The sequence below is a fragment of the Struthio camelus genome, chromosome 5 (assembly GCF_040807025.1).
Source record: "Struthio camelus isolate bStrCam1 chromosome 5, bStrCam1.hap1, whole genome shotgun sequence".
Classification (NCBI taxonomy): domain Eukaryota; kingdom Metazoa; phylum Chordata; class Aves; order Struthioniformes; family Struthionidae; genus Struthio; species Struthio camelus.
In genome coordinates, this window is record NC_090946.1 from 48,210,645 (window position 1) to 48,232,714 (window position 22,070).

The 22,070-nt window shown below is 34.5% G+C and overlaps 1 protein-coding gene across 1 annotated transcript in view; it reads right to left on the reverse strand.

Moving 5' to 3' along the window:
• RYR3 (ryanodine receptor 3) overlaps positions 1–22,070 on the reverse strand; it is a 256,319-nt gene that overhangs the window by 28,520 nt on the left and 205,729 nt on the right. Inside the window, exons 72-91 of the mRNA XM_068946291.1 lie at positions 21,990–22,004; positions 18,777–18,947; positions 18,349–18,408; positions 17,315–17,446; positions 16,393–16,505; positions 12,480–12,576; positions 10,955–11,064; positions 10,049–10,100; positions 9,290–9,346; positions 8,906–9,005; positions 8,621–8,700; positions 8,246–8,322; positions 6,663–6,736; positions 6,401–6,418; positions 5,857–5,937; positions 5,369–5,457; positions 5,058–5,186; positions 4,609–4,713; positions 3,352–3,433; positions 1,715–3,039 (exon numbers count right to left, since the gene is read on the reverse strand). Coding sequence (XP_068802392.1) covers positions 1,715–3,039; positions 3,352–3,433; positions 4,609–4,713; positions 5,058–5,186; positions 5,369–5,457; positions 5,857–5,937; positions 6,401–6,418; positions 6,663–6,736; positions 8,246–8,322; positions 8,621–8,700; positions 8,906–9,005; positions 9,290–9,346; positions 10,049–10,100; positions 10,955–11,064; positions 12,480–12,576; positions 16,393–16,505; positions 17,315–17,446; positions 18,349–18,408; positions 18,777–18,947; positions 21,990–22,004 — 2,967 coding nt within the window. The remainder of the gene's footprint in view (positions 1–1,714; positions 3,040–3,351; positions 3,434–4,608; positions 4,714–5,057; positions 5,187–5,368; positions 5,458–5,856; positions 5,938–6,400; positions 6,419–6,662; positions 6,737–8,245; positions 8,323–8,620; positions 8,701–8,905; positions 9,006–9,289; positions 9,347–10,048; positions 10,101–10,954; positions 11,065–12,479; positions 12,577–16,392; positions 16,506–17,314; positions 17,447–18,348; positions 18,409–18,776; positions 18,948–21,989; positions 22,005–22,070) is intronic.

The window sequence follows — 22,070 nt, forward strand, 5'->3', positions numbered from 1 at the left end:
GCAGAAAAGCCCAGGCCAGATTTCAAACATCTCTAGACTCATTGTTGCAAGACCAAAGCAATCTCCTTTCAAATGCTGTTCAGGTATCCAAGTTTTACTGAAAATCAAAAAGATGCACCTCACTATTCATTCCTTTCCTTATTTGTTTCCTTACTTCCTGCATGGCACTCAGCATAGATCCCTGTGCAACTTCACAGTAAAAAACTATGTCCTAACAAACAATTTCCACCATAAAGTCATATAAAACTTCACTGGTTACTTCGCAGTTTCTCTGGCTATACAGTAATGCCACTGACCTTACGGCTACACAATTGTTTTTTTCCACAATATAATGGTGAATTATAACCAATTGTGTAAGTTTGTTAACTGTAAATGTTTGTGAAACACATCATGATTTTTGAAGAGAATTTTTGACGCTTGGGTTTTTTGGTTTTTGTTTTGTTTTCGGGTTTTTTTTGAGCTCATTGAAAAGTTACATAAAACACCACTTCTGCTGTAGCCGAATTACTTAAGCAGTTTATATACACAATGTGAATTGCAACTTTTGTAATATAAAATTAGATGTAAACATTATTTTACTAACTGACTTAGCACTAATGACTCACAGAATCCACATAAATTACTGAACATTTTTATCTATAGTTACAAACAAGTCTTAGAGAAACGTACAATTCAGAGAAAAGCAACATGTGTTGAAGAAAATTACAAACTATTTACCCAGACCTCCCAGGGTCTTTAAGTTCAAAAAAGAACACTACGCTTTTTAAATACCAGTCACATTACAGTTATGCTAAATAAGACATGATTTAAAAGGAATGCCATTTTTAGTTAAACACATATAAATAAGTAAGAAAACAAATGGAAAAAATATAGTTCAATCTATAGGCCCTAAACAAATCTTGGAGGAAAACATCTGAATAAAGAGGAAACAATGAACTATGAAGTTGTACGATGGAGATTTATGTTGAAAATATCTGGCAAGCACTCTATATGGCTGGACTGAATCCGATGAGAGGTACTATTTGAATTACAAGTGGAAACAGATCTGTGATGTAGAGTGAAATATGATGCCAAATCTGACAGAGGTATTCGGATTTTGACCTTTAGCTCAGGCCCATTTTTACATAGAAGATCAATAAATTATATTTAGCTTAGAAGAGTGAAGCAAAATAAATAGTTCATAAAACAGAATAAAAGTGAAGTATAAGTCTATGATAAACTTTAAAGTAACAATAAATCCAGGCAAATTATTTCAAGTAATAGGAAACACAAAGGATATTTTCTTGTATATAATCACTAAACAACTAGAAGAAGGAAGTTAAGATGATGATAAAGAATTATTGTGGAAAAAGTATGCTGTAAAGGAAACTGATGTATACTGTAACAAATTGGGGAGTGCAGAATGAAGTATACAAGACTGTAAACTGTTTAAAAGAACAACTGTTCCTAGAAAGCTGCTAGTGTTTTTTGGTTTCACTGAAGTCCAAGTGAACAATAACAGTAATTCACTGAAGTGAAATCTAGATGCGCTGGGCTGAATTTTTCTGCTATGTAAGCTCTGTTTTTTTAAAAGAGTACGTAATAGGAAGTATGTTCTCAGCCAGTACATTTCTTAATCAGTTAACAGTCAAATAGTTCAGTTACACCTAATAGAATGTCCCATAATACATTTGCATTATCTTCTGCAATGAAATACAAAATCTCTTGAACATACCTGTACTCCTTTTTTCTTACGAACTGTGTTTTCCAAAGGGGGAGGAATATCAGAACCAAGTATTTCTGCAATATCTCCAAGTCCAGCATCATGACCATGTTTAGAGCCACCTTCTTTCTTTGTATGAATGCCAAAAATATCTGAGATTATGTCACTTTCTCCCTTTTCACCCTTTACAAATTGCACAAGTTCAGCTCTAATGCCATGATCAGCAGCTTCAGCTTTTTCTGCTTCCATGACATCATCATGGATTCCAAACTGTGTTGGGTCAGGCATGTCCCCTAATATTTTAGTAACTTTAATGTTCTTGGCTCCTTCAACCAGGCCACCTCCAAATACAGTGCTCCAAAGAATCTGGAAAATTCCCCATACTATAGAAAAGAATAGTTGGAATACCCCTACAAATAGCATCCAGAAAAAGGAGAAGAACACTTTCACCGTTTCTTTTACTGCCATCTTTCTCACTTTCCTGTATTGTTTCCTTAGGTTCTTCACAGTGACCATTTTAAAAAAGTTAGCAACATTCTTCTTCATTGCAACGCAGGCTGTTGCAAATGCTGAAGCTGATTCCAGGGACTTCTCTTCCTCCTCCTCATCTCCAATATCCATTACATAATAAGGCTCTGCCTCTTCTTCCTCCTCAGGCCGTTCAGGTGAATCAGTTTCAGAGATCTGGGATGCTAACTGCATTTCAAAGATCGTGTCTTCACAGAAATTCACAAAGAGCTCCATTTTTTCTTGCTCTCCACCTTCGTTGACAACATCAAATATGAATTGCCTTTTGGATTCCTTCACCTGTGGCTTCTCCCACTGCATTCTACTGGATTCACTGATTTCAAAGTAAACTCTCTCTATTTTTTTGGCTCCACCCATTATCTCAATACGGCCGAGGTATGGTTCAAAGTAATTCAGAACACTTTCTGCAGGTTCTAGTAAGCTCTGAAGGCGTGAATCATTAGGCATATGCTCTGAAAGATTTGTTAACAATACTGCTACATTAAATCCAATGTCTTTGGCTGGTTCATGAAATCGTTCCACAAAATCAACATAGTTAAACATATCATTTTCATCAGCTTCCGCACAGGATAGCAGGAATTCAATCTCTGACTGTACGTATTGTTTCTGAGCTTCCATTGATTTCTGGAATTCTTTCTTTGAGATGATGCCTTTACCATCTGGGTCATGCTCTTTGAAAGCATCTGAGTTAGTTAGATCTTTTAACTTGAGAAACATGTCAAAGAACTTCAAAATCATTTCTACGTTGCTAGATGATTCTACAAGCGTGTCTACCATTTGTTTTCCAATAGTTCCATTTACGACGTTACCTATATTGGGTATTTAAAAAAAAAAAGTTATTTGGTGTCCGTATGTTTTAAGCTAATAACTGCATATTCATGCTGAGAACATTTTCATATTTCATTCTTAAACCTCTAAGCTTCCTTTCAACATGCTTTTCAGTAGAAGCTCTTTTTCATGGCTATGTTCACCCTATAATCATTTTAAAATAAATATGAAATAGCTTTTGCATTGACATCATATAAAGGCAATTAAAAACAGTTTAGAAAGGTTAGTAATTCTCACATTTTACGTTATGGAGCTGTGATAATAACATATGACTATAAAAAAACAGGTCCAACCTTCAAGCAGTGACAGCAGCATTACTACCATATCCTTTAGCAGATCCAGCAGTTCTTTAAGCAATTCTATCTGAGCAGAGTCCTGGAATAAAAATGGAGTATACGGGGTTTTTTGCCTTTGCATTTATCTTATAGGGAAATAAATACATTTGGAAGAAACTGCATGCAGGATGGTCATCCAAATATGGTTTAGGTACTTCACCAACATTTCACTGTCATTTTACTATGATCTGCTATCAGTAATCCTATACAATATGAGGGTAACCTACTACAGCAGAGGTATTATCAACATAAACATATATTTTAATAAAGCATTAAGGACTGCTAAAGTGCAGGTGACGGACAGTACAAACTCATAAGCTTTGTTATTTGACAAATCTGGCAGTATTCATCTCAGAAAGAAACTGCCCTTTCTCACTTCACAGTGGGTATTTAGTGGCATAATGCATTACCACTCAAATAGAACTAGAATTTCAGTAAGTTTAGAGAATGCGCTACAGAACATGATGAGACTAACTTGGATTTGTGGCTCACTTGAGGGACTTAGAACTGTGAAGTCTCCTTAAATTCTGATACACTTCTGCAGAGTGGCAAGAAATCTCATGAACAGGTCAGAGCGTAGTGGAGATACTAACTAGGAGCAAAATGACTCCCTGCACTATTGCATTCAGTGTCCCATGGCTTGAGTGTACTGGTAGAGTAAGCAGAAGTCATCAAAGAACACAGAAGCCTGAAACTGTAGAATGGGGTGGGACTCTCCAAGGCCCTGCATAGTGAAATGAACCCTGCTTGTTGTCCTCCTTCCCATGGACTGTGATGAATTGACTAAACAAGTTGACTGACTGTCACATTCCTTCCCTCTTTGAAACTTTCCGAGTTTTTCTTTTGCCCTTCCTAGCTTAGAATGGGAACCTTGCTTTTAATGGTGCTTCTGCTCTGACAGATCATCCGGTTTTGGCAACAGGAAAGAATGGACCACATTTCAGCCTTCTTTATCAGAAAGGTATAAATGAGCTGAAAGAAACAGAACTGTGAGCTTAATATTAGAAAAAGTGAGCATCCACTGATGGTTGAGACTAAAATGAATGGTATGAAGATGTAAGTTAGTCTTCAGATTCAGTGTCCTCTGTAGGAGGATAAGAAATCTATGCATAGCCAATAAGTGCCAGTATGCTAACTTATTTACAGTTTTCAACATTCATGCGACTGTATTTTATAAATAGAGGCAAAAAAGAATTGCTGAACTAATGAAAATACCTGTGAAAGTTTCATCTGCATATTGGCAAAGACATGAAGGAAGCCAACAACTGCATCCCACAGCCTACTATGAGCCAGACTCTGTTGGTTACCTATGCAAGGGCCCTAAAAAAAATTCAGATAAACACATTTTTTATTTATGTATAATCAAAGTGAAAAAAAATTGCCTGCCTAAGGTTTCTATTTAAAAAAATTAAAAAAAATAAAACTCAAACTTCCCTAGGATGTCCTTGGTATCTAGTGCATAAATTCTAGCTTCTATCATGTTACATTTACAGCCATTCACATATTTTAATATCAGCTTTACACTGGGCCGCTGATTCCACGTAACTTTATGAACATCAAGAAAAATACAGCCAAAATATATAAAAATTTAAGGTAGGATGAGATCAGGCCATGCAAATGTGGAACATCACTTTTAATACCTCGAGCTAAAATTTTTTGTTTACCTGGATATATTCTGTAAGTGAATTGAATATTTGTTTGGTGACAGCCAAAGCTTTAGAGAAGTTACGTTGCCCTGATTCATCAATGACATCTTTTCCTGAATAGTACCAGTAGAAGTCACTGATTGATTCCTAAGGAAAAAGAACAATGTTGCATTTTCTACTTCCGGATTTTGTATACAATATTTATTGCCAACATTCATATCACCAAAAGTTGAAGTAGCAGATTAAATTTAGTATTTCTGTGTCAATCTCTTTGTCATATCTCTCATGACAATAAATTTTACATTTTTATCTAACTATGCTTTCCTCACCTGAAGACGCAAGAGATAGTCAACTGTACTGATGATAATATTTACTGTTGTGGTGTTGCCCATCTGAGTACGTAAATAATTTTGAAAATCTGAAATAATAAATGATTTATGTTTGGTAAATACAAAGAAATCAAAAACACAAGATTATCTTCATGTACTGCTGTGGAAGATACTATTTTTAAGTACCTCCCCATTACAGATGCTTATTATAGGGCTAGAAATTGAATTATAATATATCGCAATGTAAATAGAGCTGAAGGACTGTTATCCACATGCCTTGCAACGGACTTTGCTATTAATGACATGCATGAATTCTGAAATTAAGTTAGGATTTAAAAATTAAAATGCACAATTCACATTTTTGACACACCACTATTCCTCAGAAAACTAGATCAATTAGTTAGAGAAAAAAATTTATCCTAGAATCACTTCTGTTTAGAGAATAAACTTAACACACATTTTCCCTAAAATGAATTCAGTTCACTTACCATTATTATGCCCTTCACAGAGCAGTTGTAGAAATCTAAACAGATCTCGAGTAAATTCATCATGCTGCAGCACTTTTTCACCTTTGAAATACATAAATACAATGATTATGTGACTACTGCTATTGTTAAACACACAGAACATATCATTTTCAAACAGCATACTTTAAAAAGCAGTATTATAAAAGCTGTCTTAAAACAATTTTAAAGAGACAGACTGATAATAATGAAAATAAAACCAAACTATGAGACAGAAAAAGCACAGCCAAAATATTTAGCACTCCAATGCATTCATGGTTTAAAAAAAAAAAACAACTACTAGACTATATATCTAACAAGTAAATGGCTGATTATCAATAAAACCATGCCTTAAACATGAAAGACACTTCTTTAATGAGCATCAAACTGTTCATCCAAGCTGAACACACAACCTGCTGCAGACCATAAAGCTAAACCTTAAAGGATGCCTGGGAAGATGCAGTTAAAGAAGATTACGTTCTGTATTTGCAACACACAGTAGCATCAAAATCTGAAAACCCAAACATACCACGCTCACGAACGATGACTGTGGATCAAAGAAAAATAACAAGAATATAGGATAAGAAAATTGGAAGTTACAACATCTTTTCTTAAAAATGATTGCTAAAGATTTTGTAAATATAAAGTACATTCAGAACTCAAACTCTAAAATTATTTTTAATAAGTCTATCAACAGAAGCCTCAAGCCACAATAAATAACAGTTCCAGTTAAAGAAGGAAGTACAAGTAATGTTTTAAAGCACTACTGGAATCAGTTTTGTTCTACTTACGAGTTCCTTCTTCAGTAACCATTCCCAGGCCTTCTGCTTTATTTTGTCTCTCAAACGCATTCAAGTCAAGAACACTTATATTAAAAAAAAACAAACAAACAAACAGGAAAAAGTACTATAGTACACAATGAAAAATTAATTTCTGCAAGGAAATCTCTTGAGGCCTTGAACAACTAGCCTTGACCCAATGTGATATGTGTGGCCTCATATCTTATTTAATATGCATATAAAATAAAAGAGCTTGGGAGAAAAATAATGGTCCAGTGTCCATTTCTGAAAAGAAATAAGTCTCAAGTCAGGTCTTAACACTCACCTAACTTAATTTCCAATTATGTTATTTAGGGTTTCATGTATAAATGAAAAGAGGGAAAGGAACCTTAAACACTACTCCCTATATTGACTTAAACCTGCCTGACAAAAGGGCATCACTGGAGTTTATTTCTCAATCACAATGTTTTCCACTAAATTATCACTACTGTTATTTATATTTTGTTACTGTATATATCATGTATTATTATGTTATTCAGAAGACATCAGAGATTTCATATCTTCCAAGGTCAAAACGTACTGAAATCTTTATCCCTTTGCTAACTTGGTGTACACCAGTACCTGGAACAGGGTTCTCAGCATGCAGTCAGAACACTTCCATTCAAACAATCCAAATATGATTTTATGATTATATAACTTCATTCAGAGAAACAGTAATGCAGTCACATATTTTAAGGTCTAGTAACATCATTAAAAAAAAAAATTGAAGTATTTTTCAAAGTATTATTCTCACCCTCTTTTTAGTGTTCAAGTAAGTTTATCAAAACTACCTTTTCAATGAGTTCCTGAGAGATATGTATATACAACTGATGATAGTATCAGGGCAGATCCTCTCTGAGCAAGTTCTTGCTAAATTGTTCTATATAAACAGCCCTCGTATAGGGTTCCTATCAACTTTTCCATATCTAAATCCCAGTCTGTTCCTTCCAAGCCCTTCTGTTGCTCTAAAATGCTGAAAAAGAGAGGTTATCTATTGTAAGAGTCATTAGGAACACCTACAGTTTTCCACCTTCTTTACGGCAGTGCTTCACCTAATTTCATTTGAACTTCCAGTTTGTCAAGGAAATGAACTACTGTGGGCTCACTGGCCACATGCCACCTCTAACAAATTTGATAAATATGCAGAGGATTCAGATGAAGAGACAGAGATTATGTAACTTATCAGAGATGTCAGAAACGGATAGCTTAGCAGAGCTCCACTGGCCTGTCCTCACCTTCAGTGATGGCTTTTATCCATCCTTAGAACCACCCAGTCAGAAAACTTCAGGGAGCTGGGACCAGCAAAGAAGCCATTGCATTTTATTTTTCTGCCATTCCAAACTAAGCCTTTAAAGGCATACTCAGTCAGTCTCTGCTTCGATTTCTCCCTTGGAAGAATATTCTAAAAGATTAATGCACTGATTCACAAAAAATTCCCACAAAAGCACTACAGTCTGTGATTCCTGTGATTCAAATCTAGCAAATGCATCTGCATTGGGCAATAAGCCACCAACCTGAATAAAACTGAAACTATAATAATATGATATATGTTTTACCTGCAAGACTGCATCAAACCAGAGAGACTTTGAAAAAATCCAGCATCCTTTTTCTCCTTCAGGTAGTCCAGCATTTTCTACAGGATAAACATTTGGGAAAAAAATCTATATTAAAATTATTGTAAATTAACAATTTCCTAAATTACTATTCTAAATGCATATCACTGGCCAACAATAATATCTTTGTTCATGTAAACAGACAGTTTGCTCTTCCCTTATTATACCAAAACTCCCCTGATATTTCTTCATCATTTAACTTAAAATTAAATGAACTCTTGCTAACATAGCAATGCAACAGGGCATTAAAAGTCTCCAGATGACTTCCTTCCTTTATACAAGCAAGACACACAGTATTTAAAAAAAAAAAAAAATTACCTGTTGAACTATGGTATTCCCACCATTTAAAATAGCAATACCAAGTTTCAGTGTTTCAACAACCATGGGTCCTGTATGACCTGTTAAAACAAGGATACAGCCATTAAAATTGCAATTAGGAACTATTTAATCAGAAAAGCAGTCTACAAAATTTTACCTAACGTAATTTGTAACTGACATTTAATTTTGCCTCATTACATATCACATACGAGCTGTATATGATATACATACAAAATAAAAGTCATATATATATCATACGTACTTTAACACTTCACATAACGTTACCTTTGCTTGCACTAATCATCTGAAGGACCATCTCAGCAGCTCCACGATCATGCAAGCGAGCTTGCTGATAAAGAGTTCTCTGTTTTTCCATTTCTTTCTCCTGGGTTTGGGAACAAAAACAGGAACAGAATACAGACTGGAACTGATTCAGGCAAAATATAATGATGTGATGATGAGAAATCTGATGTTATCGAAAGACACCTGCCTCCATAATCCAAAGCTTGTCCAATTCCAGACTTCAGAACATACAGTCTTTCTTTTAGATGAATAATCTAGTAAAGCAGCTCAATAGATACTGTGTTATCCTTGCACTTATTCTAGTAAACATATTTGAAATGATGTCTTGCGCTTTAGTCAATGAGGAAAAAAAGGTTAAAATTTTACCTCAAATGTCTTCTCTTTTTCTTCATCCTCCTCTTCCTCCTCTTCATTCTGACAGCTCTTTTTATGTCAGAAAAAGAAATCATAAGATTTTGCTTAGTATGAAATAAAATGGCTATTTGTACTACAGTATTTCGACTACAAAAACGACTGTTCCAAGAAGCTTTCTTAAGCAGTAATTCAAGTCATTAAGAAGATTCAAGATCCCTGTAATCCTAAATATTTGTGCTCATCCACACTAAGAAGCTGATATTCCCTAATATATGAGTGGGTTTGGGGCTATTTATCCAACTACTGGCATACCTTTAACTGCAGCTTATGTGTTTTCATGTCTTATCTCTATCTACAACGTTCATGTTTCCAGTTAAATTCCCTTCATAAGTTCAGTGCCAGCTATAATCAACCTGTTGGAAATATTGGTTGCTTTTGACAGACTTCAAATAGTAGCTCAAAAATAATTATCCAAAGAATAAAGGTAACTAATACAGTTAAGATGTCTCATGAGTTATGCTATACAAAACTAAGTGCCCAAGCGCCCTTTGCTAGCAACAGGATTGTGCGTACCACAATTTGATAATTATATTTTAAAGCATGAAATTTCTTATTACATATATAACTCTGAATAGCATTTGTTTCATTAAAAATATAGAAACTACTAGTATTAAGTAGTCTACATAAGAGAGAGAAAGCTTGAAAAGGATCTCAAGTAAATAGGAAGTACCTGAGTGGGGTGAGGGATAGAGCTTGAAATGATATATTTACCTTTGCCATCATGGCAGAATAAGCAATGTATAAAGGATCATCTTCTAGTTTGCTATAAAGAGGAAAAAAATATTTTAAATTTTTCATGATGTAGTAATAAAAAGCTGTTATACTGCTACTAACATATAAGTTCCGTTTTTATTACTGGGAAGCATGTACACATCTACTTGAAATCCCTCTGTACTTGAAAATCCTATTATAAATGTATCTCCTAATCTCAAATCAAATCTATATGACTTTTTAATTAAACAATTTACAGGTATATTTGGACATCCAACTTAGTCATTTATATGGATAAGTACGACTAAGCGGCTGAGGCAAGTCCAGAAAAGCATTATGGAGATATAATTATTCTAATTTTTAATAAATGTCAAATGGTAAGATTGTACAGTAATCATACAGAAAAACATATGAAGCTCTGCAGAATTTTGCTACTCACATGAAAGGTATATTCTGTTCAATAGTCCCAATTCAAAACAGAAAATGGCACCGAAAGAGATTCACACTAACCATCCGTGGTATTTTGAAACCTTTTCTAATACATTGAATAAAATGTAATGAAAGCCAACAGTAAGAACATTTATCCATTATGAGCAGAGACTGGAAGGATACCCTGCATGAAGCAACCATTTCGGTAGACCTTATGTTTCTATGAGAATTCAGGCTTGGCGATTTCTGCATTGAGTATTTACCAAGTTTTATAAATGTCAAAAATATGTCCACATTTGTCTCAATATAAAGTTTATATTGAGGTTAATGCATGAAAACACTAAGGAAAAGGAGAGGCAGAAGAGCGTTCACCATGGACAATACTGAACTGCAGTTATGTTAAATCACTTTTTTAACGGTATTAGCAATTCATGGGCAATTTTACTGAATACACTTTTAAACATGGCTCTTTTTTACCTTCTCTCTGTGAGAGCATTGCGACTAAAATAGAGGATAATCTGATGAAGTGGATCAGGTTGTTTCTTCTCAATCTCTTCCTCTTCCTCTTCCTCTTTTTTTGGAGGTGTCTGCGTCAAGATTTATATCAGAACATTCAAATTAAGCTTCAGGAGTAAAAAAAACCTGAACAAGTAAGCTCAGAAAAGGATTTCAGTATTTTTTTTGGTCCACTTTGTATTAACTTCCAGTATTCATCTTATTCAGCAGCTTGCAGCAGAACCTGCAACATTTTGTGCCTGCATGACTAAGAAGCATAATATCTGACTCTGTTGTTCTTATTTGATAGCAATATTAGAAGTTTCTCATTTGCAAGGTATTGAGAATGAGACAGTGAAAGGTTTAGGCAAGCCTTATTCAGCAGAAATTATATGTAGGTTTCCAATGGACCAGAATTGAAAGAAAGTCCCAACTGAATTATTTAGCGCGAGAATTGATGGGGAAATTGAGCTGTTTTTAAGACAATCACATGCATACCACTCAGGCTATTTGCTATAATACTGTCATGTGCCATTTCTAGATAACTAATCTTGATTCAACAAATATAAGAACTGCTCTAACAACTTCAAACATTTGTTGGCAGTTTGAAGGAAAACATATCCAGCACTGGCATAAAAGGTGGGTATTCTTCTTTAGTTTACTGTCACTGGTAGGATCTGTAATGTAGGATTATTACTATATGATAAATATTTCCTTCTTTGCCACTAACCCAGAAAGAGTAATTTGCATTATCGTAACAATGATCCAATTAAAAAACGTAATAATAAATTACAATGTAGCTGCTTTTGCTAACACTGAAGCATCTCCTTGTGATCCATGACGCCATCTATTCATGGTCTTATAGTTACCAAGGAGATAGGCCCCTTAGAAATATTTTAGACAAACTGACTAAAGAAAAGGAAGATGAAAAAGGAGTAGCCCTTCTGAATCAAGATTAACTAACAAAATACTGAAGTTTGCCAATCACCTTCATCAAGTATACGTGTAAACTGAAATTTTGCTGAATATGGCTGCATATATTTATGTCTCCTTATGAAGTATCAACAAGAAAACAGCAAAACTAACTTGTATTCAAGCTGAAAATGTTAAAATTAAATATTAAGCAACAACAAAAATTTCAAAAAGGGGAAAAGCATCAGTTGTGTCAAGCTTTAAAAAAACAGTAGTTAAAATATAGGAACATAGGAATTAGCATAATGACAAATACAGACTGACAGCTCATCAGTTCATCATTTCTATTCCCAAGAACGAATATCACATACTTCAGCTGAAGGCATAAACCACCTTAATGCACCTCAGTGTGCGTCACACAACAAATGTCTTTTCAACCACAGCAGATAATGACCTTATGCCTTGAAGCATAAGGCTTTTATAAATTTATGCAAATGTATACAGTACATACAAATTATATATATGCTATAATAGATACATAAAATATAGACTAAAGTGGGCACTGAAAAATATGCCCAGTTATGTCAGTACTTACAGCCAAATCCTGAACTAGTTTCTCCTCAAATGAATATTCCTCTGTTTCTATCCAATAGTTCTGATAGCCATGGAGGAAGAGGTTAATAGAACGGTGCCTGGGGGGGGGTTGTGAAAGTGAGATCAAGAGGGGTAACGGAACACAGTATAACAGCTCAGGTGGTTAATGATTAGTAAGGATACGTGTTTGTACAATTTTGATCCTCTGATTGGTCAGTGAAACAAAACGCAAAATCTAGCTAACATTCAGTGAAAAATCTGAAAGTATTTCTGAACATTTTTAATATTATATACATATCAGTTTTCATTCTGAAGGCTTTGGGAGTGCTCATACGTGTTTTACATGAAATTGCAGGACTGGAGTTTCAATACGAGCATGGGAAAAATACATATGTTAATACGCTGAGAATGAATAGGAAACAGGATTTACAAGTTAATTAAACTAGAACATTGAGACAGCAGAAGTTGGCTCTCAGTACCAAAACAATATCAAGTGTTTTCCAGCATGTTATCTGTGGACACTCACTGGCTTCTTCCACAAGCAGAAGCCTATCCTCAGCTTCTTTTCTCTCACCTACAAATCAGGGTAGTAGTAATGTGTCCTCAAAGAAGTTGCATTCGACACGCACAAGAACTGCACTAGAAAAAGATCGACTCTAGAATACTGTTAAGCATATTGATCACTATTTTACAGTTTAATTAATTTAATTGTACAACTTTCCACAGAAAACATAGTTAATGATAACAAACTATATATAATTCTGGCCAAACCATTCCACACTTAACATTGTATTTGGGAAGAAATTTTGTTTGCAGGCGCGCTGTATGAATCCTGTGAAGTAAGGTTGTTCCACACAGTCTTTTCATTTATTTTTTATCTTGCACCAATACCAGAATTATGCAGCCTGGCCGTATATAAGTCCTATAGGCTCCATATGACATGACTTTATAGATACACTGTGCACATAAATTATTCTTATTCTGCTTTTGCAATAGAATGATATTAAGCCAACCTTCTATGCTCCCCTGCTGGCACTGGTGCCATTTTCTTATCAAATTGCAAAAACTGACCAATCAGAATCCCCACTGGAAATTGTACAAATTCATGTTTCATGAAAACATCAAATCATGGCTGGGAAGGAATAAGTGTGCGCATAAGGAAGAGGCTCTCCACAAGTTACATTACCGTTAACTTGAGTATAAGCCTGTCATACTGAGTTTTTTCATGTACTTTTTCCAGCCAAACACGTTGAAAGGTGCTCAGGAAGAAATTGCTAATTTTGTGTCTGAAGAAAAGCATATAGGTTTTCATTGAAGAACTAACAACAAAGGCACAAGTTAAATTCAACGAAGTAGTCAGAAAGAATGTTTTTTCAAACTCTGTATGAAAAATTTCCGTGTACAGCTTTGCTGTATCTATGTGTGTATACAGATGATAGACAATAAAACAAATAATTTGCAAACTAATTTCCTTAAAACATCAAACACAAATATACACGTCAGAGAAAACGTACTTATCAAATAAGACACTTTTTCAAAGCACTGTACATGTTTTCATTAATGAACAGAGAACACAAAGAATTAGTATAGGTAGTTACACCAATGTTTTTTCCTGGAGAAACAAGAATATTTGAAAACACAACTAGGAATTCCTTTGTATCTCAAGGTACTTCTCAGAACAGGCAGCACTTGGAATATTTATCAAAGAAGCTACAGTAATTTCCCTATGATTTCTCAACCTGCTATTTTAACAAAGACCTGCACATGAAGGGAAATCTTAATTTCTGACATATCTCACTGGAGTTCCTAAAAACTGACATATATTCTCATGAAGAAAATGGATTAAAATGGGAGATTAATGTTAAAGTATGTTGAAAGCCACCTAAATCTCCAGAAAATTATCAGAGGAAAGAGCTCATTATCCAGTGAAGATCATAATCTTTTCTAGGATGAATGAAAGGATATTGCCATTATCAATTTCCTTACTGCCCTTTAAATTAATTGCTTCTATCATCAAATTTAAAACTAACTCTGCCAATATAATACTGCAACTAAAATGAGGAAATATGCAAAATAAGGAGAGCATTTGAAACTATGGTTCAACAGGATTTATGTAGCTCTTAGAATTAATCATACTACACTTGAAATACCAACTCCCAAGGGTTCAGAGATGCCTTCAGAACACAATCAATGTAAATGATGGATAGACAGCTATGTATATAATTAGGTGCATAATAGTGTGATAGCCTTATTGTCCTGCCAGACTCCTACTATTTATCTAGAAAAATCAGTGTCCATAACTAATGAATTTATAAACTGTTCTGTAGCTATCAATTGAGAAATATACCTAAAAGTCCATAGTGTTTTTCACCCTTGCCTGTTTTGAACTGCAGATACCAAAATACGTTGCCTCAAATAGTTTCATCAGACCTCATTTTTAGAGTCTGCAAGAAGAAATAGCTGGATAGATTTATCTCACATTCAGATTTCTTAAAATTAGGAGTAAACCCCACTATAGAATCTACCATAAAGTCTGAGAAGAACCAGTTTCAGTCTTTTTAACACAGAAAGATTTATGAACATTACAAATAATATGAACGTTCTTAACATTCACATTATATGTAATTTTCATAAAAAATATTTATAAATTTACAATACGGTTGTCAAAAAATGCTCACAGAAAGAGAGTTACACTAAAATGGATGTTCATTCTATCACTTCCTCTCATTTTTCCAGATACAGCTCTTGAAGATGAAAATAGTTGATAGTCTCAAAACTAGTCAGTTTGTTTTTATATTTAATTTAGATCTTTTCATTTCTCTCTGGCTCCATGAAGACTGGCTGTTGGGAAGGAGATAGGGCGGTAAGGGACAATTTAGAGAAGTAATTTTAGTGTAGAACTACTGGTTTTCATAAAGGACAGATGTGTGCTTTTTACTGTACAGTTGACATTTATTTGTCTTGTTACGGCAAACTTAACTTTCTTCTCCATGTGTTAGTCGCTCAGCTACAGACCTTAAGCCAATGTCAAGCATGGAGATGCATGGAGGTGTTAATAAAGGCATTTTTAAATGCAATGAAACTTTTCTATTAAATACTGTGTGAGCAATCTTTAAACAAAAACATCAATCATAAAATGTGAAAATTGCAAAAGAAGGTAAGAAACAAACATCACTGAACGCATGCTTATGCTCTATCTGAATAAAAAAAATAGTTTTGGTGAGAATGAACAGTGTTAAGGAAATTATTCCAATGAAATATGGTCTTAATATTCTGTTTAAGACCATCTCTATCACATGCTCTCTAGGCACATTTTATCTCAGATTTTGCGATATCTACGTTCAACTGGAGAAAGAAGTAGAGCAACACACAAGTTCAAAATCTCATACTGCACTGCTCTGCCCTAACAGCTGCTTTAAATGCATATGACATCCTGACATAATAGCTGCAGATTGGCTCATACAATCTAAAGAGCATGAAGCACTCATGCAATAGGAAAGAGAGGAGTAGCCATAAAGAAGAGAGTTAAAAAAAGGAAAGGTTATGAACACAGGAGAATAAAGAACAAAAAGAGCAATCAATTAGAGGCAAAGAAAAGGACAGAAACAGCAACAATATTTTAACATAGTTTTCAGAGATAACCTGAGGAACTATACAAGACAACAGCTGGCAAAAATGAAGCATTTGGTTTTTGAAGCAGCGTAATTCCTATGGTCTTTCTCCCCCCTGCTTATGTACCATGAAAAAAAAATTTTGTTACTGTGAGGAACTGGCTCATAACTAACCAATTATTTTATCTGAAACTCATTACATAACCCTAACAATCAGCACACTTCTAGTGCTACCCTTAGGCAGTATTTGCACTAAGAAATATGAACAGAATTTATAAAAACGTAAACCTTTAAGCCATCTACCTTGGCAGGTTGTATAACGGTGCCATTCTGAAACAAGCAACTACAGCCCTTTTGCGTTGTTTTGACAGGAGTTTGTGCCAAACAGCTTTCTTTGATCTGAGTGGCTGTTCAACCTATGGGAAAATATCTCTTTTAGTACACACAATGGGAACCCTTCAACTCTTATCCAAAATATCCTTTTTGTCTACCGGTTAATGTAGTTAATGAATAATAAAATGTTATAAAAGCTCCCTGTCTTCTGAAAGAACAATGTTTTTAAAATAAAGTAATCTGAAAAAATATTGAAGACCCTATACAGTGCCTCTCTGTTTATACAGAAAAGCTTTCGATGTTAGAAAATTTCATATGTGGAACTCACGGCTAAAATTCCAAAATGGCTATTTTATGTCTGTTGATAACGATGCAGATTTAATCAATCATTCATGTGAACAGACTTCTTTGCTATTTCATTTCTGGATGTAAAGGACAAACTTTAAGGGTGCAAATGTCTTTGTGTTTGAACTGTGTGATTTGAATGAACAGGCAACAGGATTCAAAAGCTTCTACAGCATCCTCATGTGCAGAAATGGAAGATACTGAAGTGCATATATTAAGATAAATAATAAACATCTTTTCTTAAAATTACAGAGTTTTCAGCTACTGAATATTGACCTTTTGTACATAATAGTTCACAAAACTGTTAACAAAGTTTTGTATGGGTAAATACTTCCTGAGTTTTCTCTGGAGCAAGACTGAGGTGCTTCAGCAGATTGAATACTTTGTATATATACACATCTCTGTGTGTGCGTATGTGTGTGCATATGCAAAAATTACTTTATCTGGAAAATTAAATAATTGCATTCAGTGAAGTGGAAATAATCTCTCTAAGGAAAGAACCTCATTCTAATTTAAAATAAGCACAGTACAGGTATATTACTTTTACCTGCTCCAGATGATACAGAGCAGCTGATATCCTCTGCACACGTTCCACAGTTTTCTCAGGGTCAGTAGGTTCATCACTCTTCAAAATGTCTTTGTACAGATTTAACTGCCACTTCACAGCTGGATCATCAGACTGAAAATCAACATATTTCATACTAAAGCTGCTGAATGAAGATACTGAATATGACCTCCTCCATAATTATTCTCATGGAATAATAAAGATAGATAGATATCCCACATCATCTGTCTCCTTTTCATCAAAATTTGCTAGATGCTCAAAAAATGGCACTAGGTTCTACAGACTGTTGGGTAGCTGAACTCAATTCTTAAGGAAGCTTCTGTTTTTAGTTCACGAAACTAAATAAAGCACTGTGGGAGTTCTGCGTTACATCTAACTGCATTAAAAATAAGGAAGCACATCTAGCATTAAGATGGACAATACTACACTGTTGAATAGCTATCTAGCTTGATCTGTCAGTGCCTTTTTGTGTAACTCTTACAATTTTGCAATTTAATGCTTTGCTGCGCCTTAACAGCGGAAAGCTGTATTATGGACGCTACCAAAGACAGTTGGAATTTCAGTAGTGGAAGAGTCTCAGCCAGAGTTTTTGGCTTTTTTGCAACAGAAGTACAGGAAAGCACATCAGAATTATTTAACGTGCCCAGTTTAAATTTAGGTAAGCACAAATGTCCAACAATTAAGACAGCTATTTCCCATCTAAAGTAACTGAATTATTCCCATTAAATTCAAAGACTTGGGCCAATGATCTAAATTATTTAATTTTTATAGAATGACCAGGACTCCATTTTGTTATCACCTTTGACCCTATGTCCTTCAGGGTCTAAACAGTGGGAACATAAATATGCTGTAAAAGGCTTAAGACGATACAAGGCTTTCTTGATTTTCTTTCTTCATAGTCATTTTTTCTAATAGCTTTTCACTTTACCAGATACCACGAACATGACAAACAAGTACAACTTGCACGTTTAAAAATGCTACATCAGTATATTTAAGTCCGATTTTTTTTATATTACCTTCTCCTGCAAATGTAAGTTGTTACGTAAATGTTCTTTGACTTCGTCATCAGTGTCCCTCTGTAGAAAGGTAGAAGTATTTTTCAGTTCTGATTAAGATTCATTTTATAAGAACATGCACAGGGATGCACAAAAGAACTGTTTTTCTTTTAACATTGAAAGGTAGCCTCTTCTGTTTTCAAAGTATGTAAGTTATCAGAGGGATAGGGGAAGAAAAAAGGCTTTCTTTAATTGTGGGCACAAAACAAGAATCAAACTCTGAAGGGATTAAATGCTAACTAATGATCTTTCAGTACTTTTTTTATACATTTATAATTTAAATTGTAATGTATTAGAATTGATATATTTGTTCAGCTGTTTATATATACCACCTTGTCTTGTAAAAATACAGTTTGTAGGTTTAATTATTTTGCAAAGTATACACTTACATGGCTGTATCTAGTCTTAGCCAAAGAGATGAGCTCTTGATCTCCAGGAGTACACATATTCAAACCAATAGGAAGCATCTTTTTAAGTGCAGCTACAATCAAGGAAGTTTGTATCGAGTACAAATCCCCTCTACGTTTTGTTTTCTTTCTCTCTTGATCTTGTCCTCCAGACTATAATTAAAAAATAGAAAAGTAATTTGTAACTGCTCACACACTTTTCCAACACACTCTTCTCCTAATGGTCCAAAGAAACTATATTCCTGATGTAATATAATTAATTAAAAATGTTAAATTAGAGGCAAGATGTACAGTCTCGAGCAGGAAATGTAAAGGAATATTTTTGATATGCACCAATGCAAAAGCTGCAGTAATAGCAATATTTTAATAGCAGTTAATACTGCTGTGCATTCATACATATGAATCTAACTATATTTTCTAGATCTTATAAAATACCTCTCAAATCAGAAACAACCACAGAATTGAAAACCAAGTCAGTCTCAGGGGACACTATTAGCTTGCAATTTTAGAGAGAGAGATTCAGGTTGGGTAGATTTTTGATAGAAATCTGCATAAAGATGCGGTTATCTAGGGTCTGAATGAAGACCCGGTTATCTAGGGATGAATGAATATAATCTGATCTGTTTCAGCTGAAAAAGATCAGCATCTAAAAGGCTTGGATCCAATGCAATAAAATGTCAATGAATTAGAGTCACTAGAAAACCACTGTCCTTTGGCCTTAGCTAATATAACTAACCCTGGGATGAAAAATTAAGCCTTCTGCAGCTTTGGAGTTCATAAGTAACAGGAGGAGAAAAACAAAAGAGACAGAGAAGTAAACAGCACAACAGAATAACATTTGCCCTACCTACTTCCAATAGACAACATACAGCAATATTTCACACACAACTTTTCATTTATGAGACAGCAAACTAAAACCCTTAAAAAAGACTCATATATTTAATGAACGTATGCTAAACGATAACATAAAAATAGCCCAGTTCTGAATTCTGTACCTAGATTAAACTCCTACTAACCTCAAGGGGAGTTTTGCCTAAGACAAGATTTCAGGACTAGGCCTACAGGATTATAAAACACTACAAAACAGCAAAGGCTCGCGCTTAACCCTCCACATCCTTTTCCCTCTGTCGATTAAATTCTACTGACTACTGTTTGTATAGTATAGCGGATAAAGATACAGCAGAATCCATTGCAATTCATTATTTATCAATTATTACCACACCATTATCATAATAATCACTGAAGGAAGTTAAAAGGTAGCCATACATATTCTACTCAGTGGTAAATTTTGGCAAATGCTGTCTTCTAGGTGGTGAATCGCTGTGCGTATAGTTGGTGTTAACAGCATTTACCAGGCCAGAGGGAACACACGCTGGATGTGGCTTCCTTTCTTAAGGAACTAACAATTGCAAGAGAGTACTTCGCCTCAAAGCTTTGCTTTTGGAAGTGCCTTAGAAAAAGTCTTCTACAACAGCAATGATGTAATGGCTATAATAATGACATTATTGGTACTCTACATTGATAGCAGACAAACAAATGCCACAATGTATCACTGTGATCCAGTGGCGTCACCGTGCATCTTGAATAAGGAATACCAAAATAAAAAAAAGGGAAAGAAAAAGAAAAAGGAGAGAGAGAAAGACTATTTTGCTTTTCTGCATCTTTATGCTTGGGAAGGTCATTTTACGCATCCAATTTTCTTAATTTTCATTCGAGGTTAACAACTAGGTATAAACAATGTATGCAAACTTAAAACAAAAACGGGTTTAAAGCATAAAAAGTAGATCCATTCTGCCTGTGTCATCAAATTCTGCTGTCCATTAAATTACAATTCCTGCTGATAAATGTGTAAGTAGAGTCACAGAGAGAAATCTACACCTAAATGACAATAAAACTATGTCTCTTTCTGTTCTGATATGCACCCATATGAATAAACATAATACCCTCATTTGATATGCAGTGTGTTAAATCAGGTATGTTTTGCCTAAATAATTTACTGTGCTAAAAGAACCTCTACAACAATTAAAATCATATGCTCTGGTTACCTAACAGCACATAGTAATCCTACTTGCCTGAGGATTTACATACACAAGTAGAAATTTATTCAATAAACATACATAGAATGAGAATTACAGTGTCTCCTGTAGATTCAGAATAATTCAATATATAGTCAAAAAGGAGAAGGAATTTATTTATATTAAAACACTAGCTAGAGTTAGTCAAGACCCTAGAATTAGTATTTCTAGTATTTCTAATCCTCCTTGAACAATCAATTCTCTGAGATTATTGTGACAGTATTCATTAAACATTACTCTTTATACCTGGGGAAGCTGGACAATAGCAAAGCCTGAAACCAGACCTGTTAGTTTAACACATCTGTTAACTTTTTAACTTATGCCTCCAGTTTGATTGCTTAAAAACTCTTCATATCATAGTTTGTGGTTCTCAGGGCACGGCAGAAGGAAAACATGAAAAGGTTTTATGCTCTGTTTTGCTGTTTGTTCTGCTTCACCAGTGAAAAATGCACTATGGGTCAAAAAGTACTGTTATACATTAAATTCATATTAAAAAGATAATATGAATAATGTAAAGATGAACTATAGTTCACTGGAGAAAATCTCTGAATATATTACGTAAAAGAAACAAGGATTATTCAAAATCATCCTCACACCTTGCCTGATTTGGAAAGATCTTTTTCTAAAAAAAATTTTGGAAACAAGGTAGGATTTGAACCCTAGTTCTAATTTGAATCTATTAGATCTAATGTAATATTTTATTCATCTACAGATAGGGTCAAGGTTATAGCACATTTCTCCCATATATTTTTCTTGAAAAACATAATCCAAATATATGTTTCTGATGACTCTACTTAGGCAGTTCTCTTTTGACATCTGCTTCACTGTGTTAACAAAAAAATCCTCAGAAGGTAGAAAGACAGCAGAGGGGGGAAAGCATATCTAAAAAAATTATTAAACTTTATTACATTTTTACATCAAAGCAGCATGTGAATGTGTTAAAGGGATTTTCAGCTGCTCCAATTAAATATTGCCACTTTAACTATGAGAAAACTTAGGAGTAGATGGAGCCTGGGCCTTCACTTTGTGACGCCACTGCTATGATCAAATGGAAAGAATGCTTGGAGCCTGATCATCTCTAAAACTAAAACAAAGACACATCATGCACTTTGACCTGTACCTTCACTTGCATGGCCTGTATGAAAGAAAAATAAAGGGAAAAATGTAAGTAAAAGAGATGTAACGAAGATAATTTTACAAG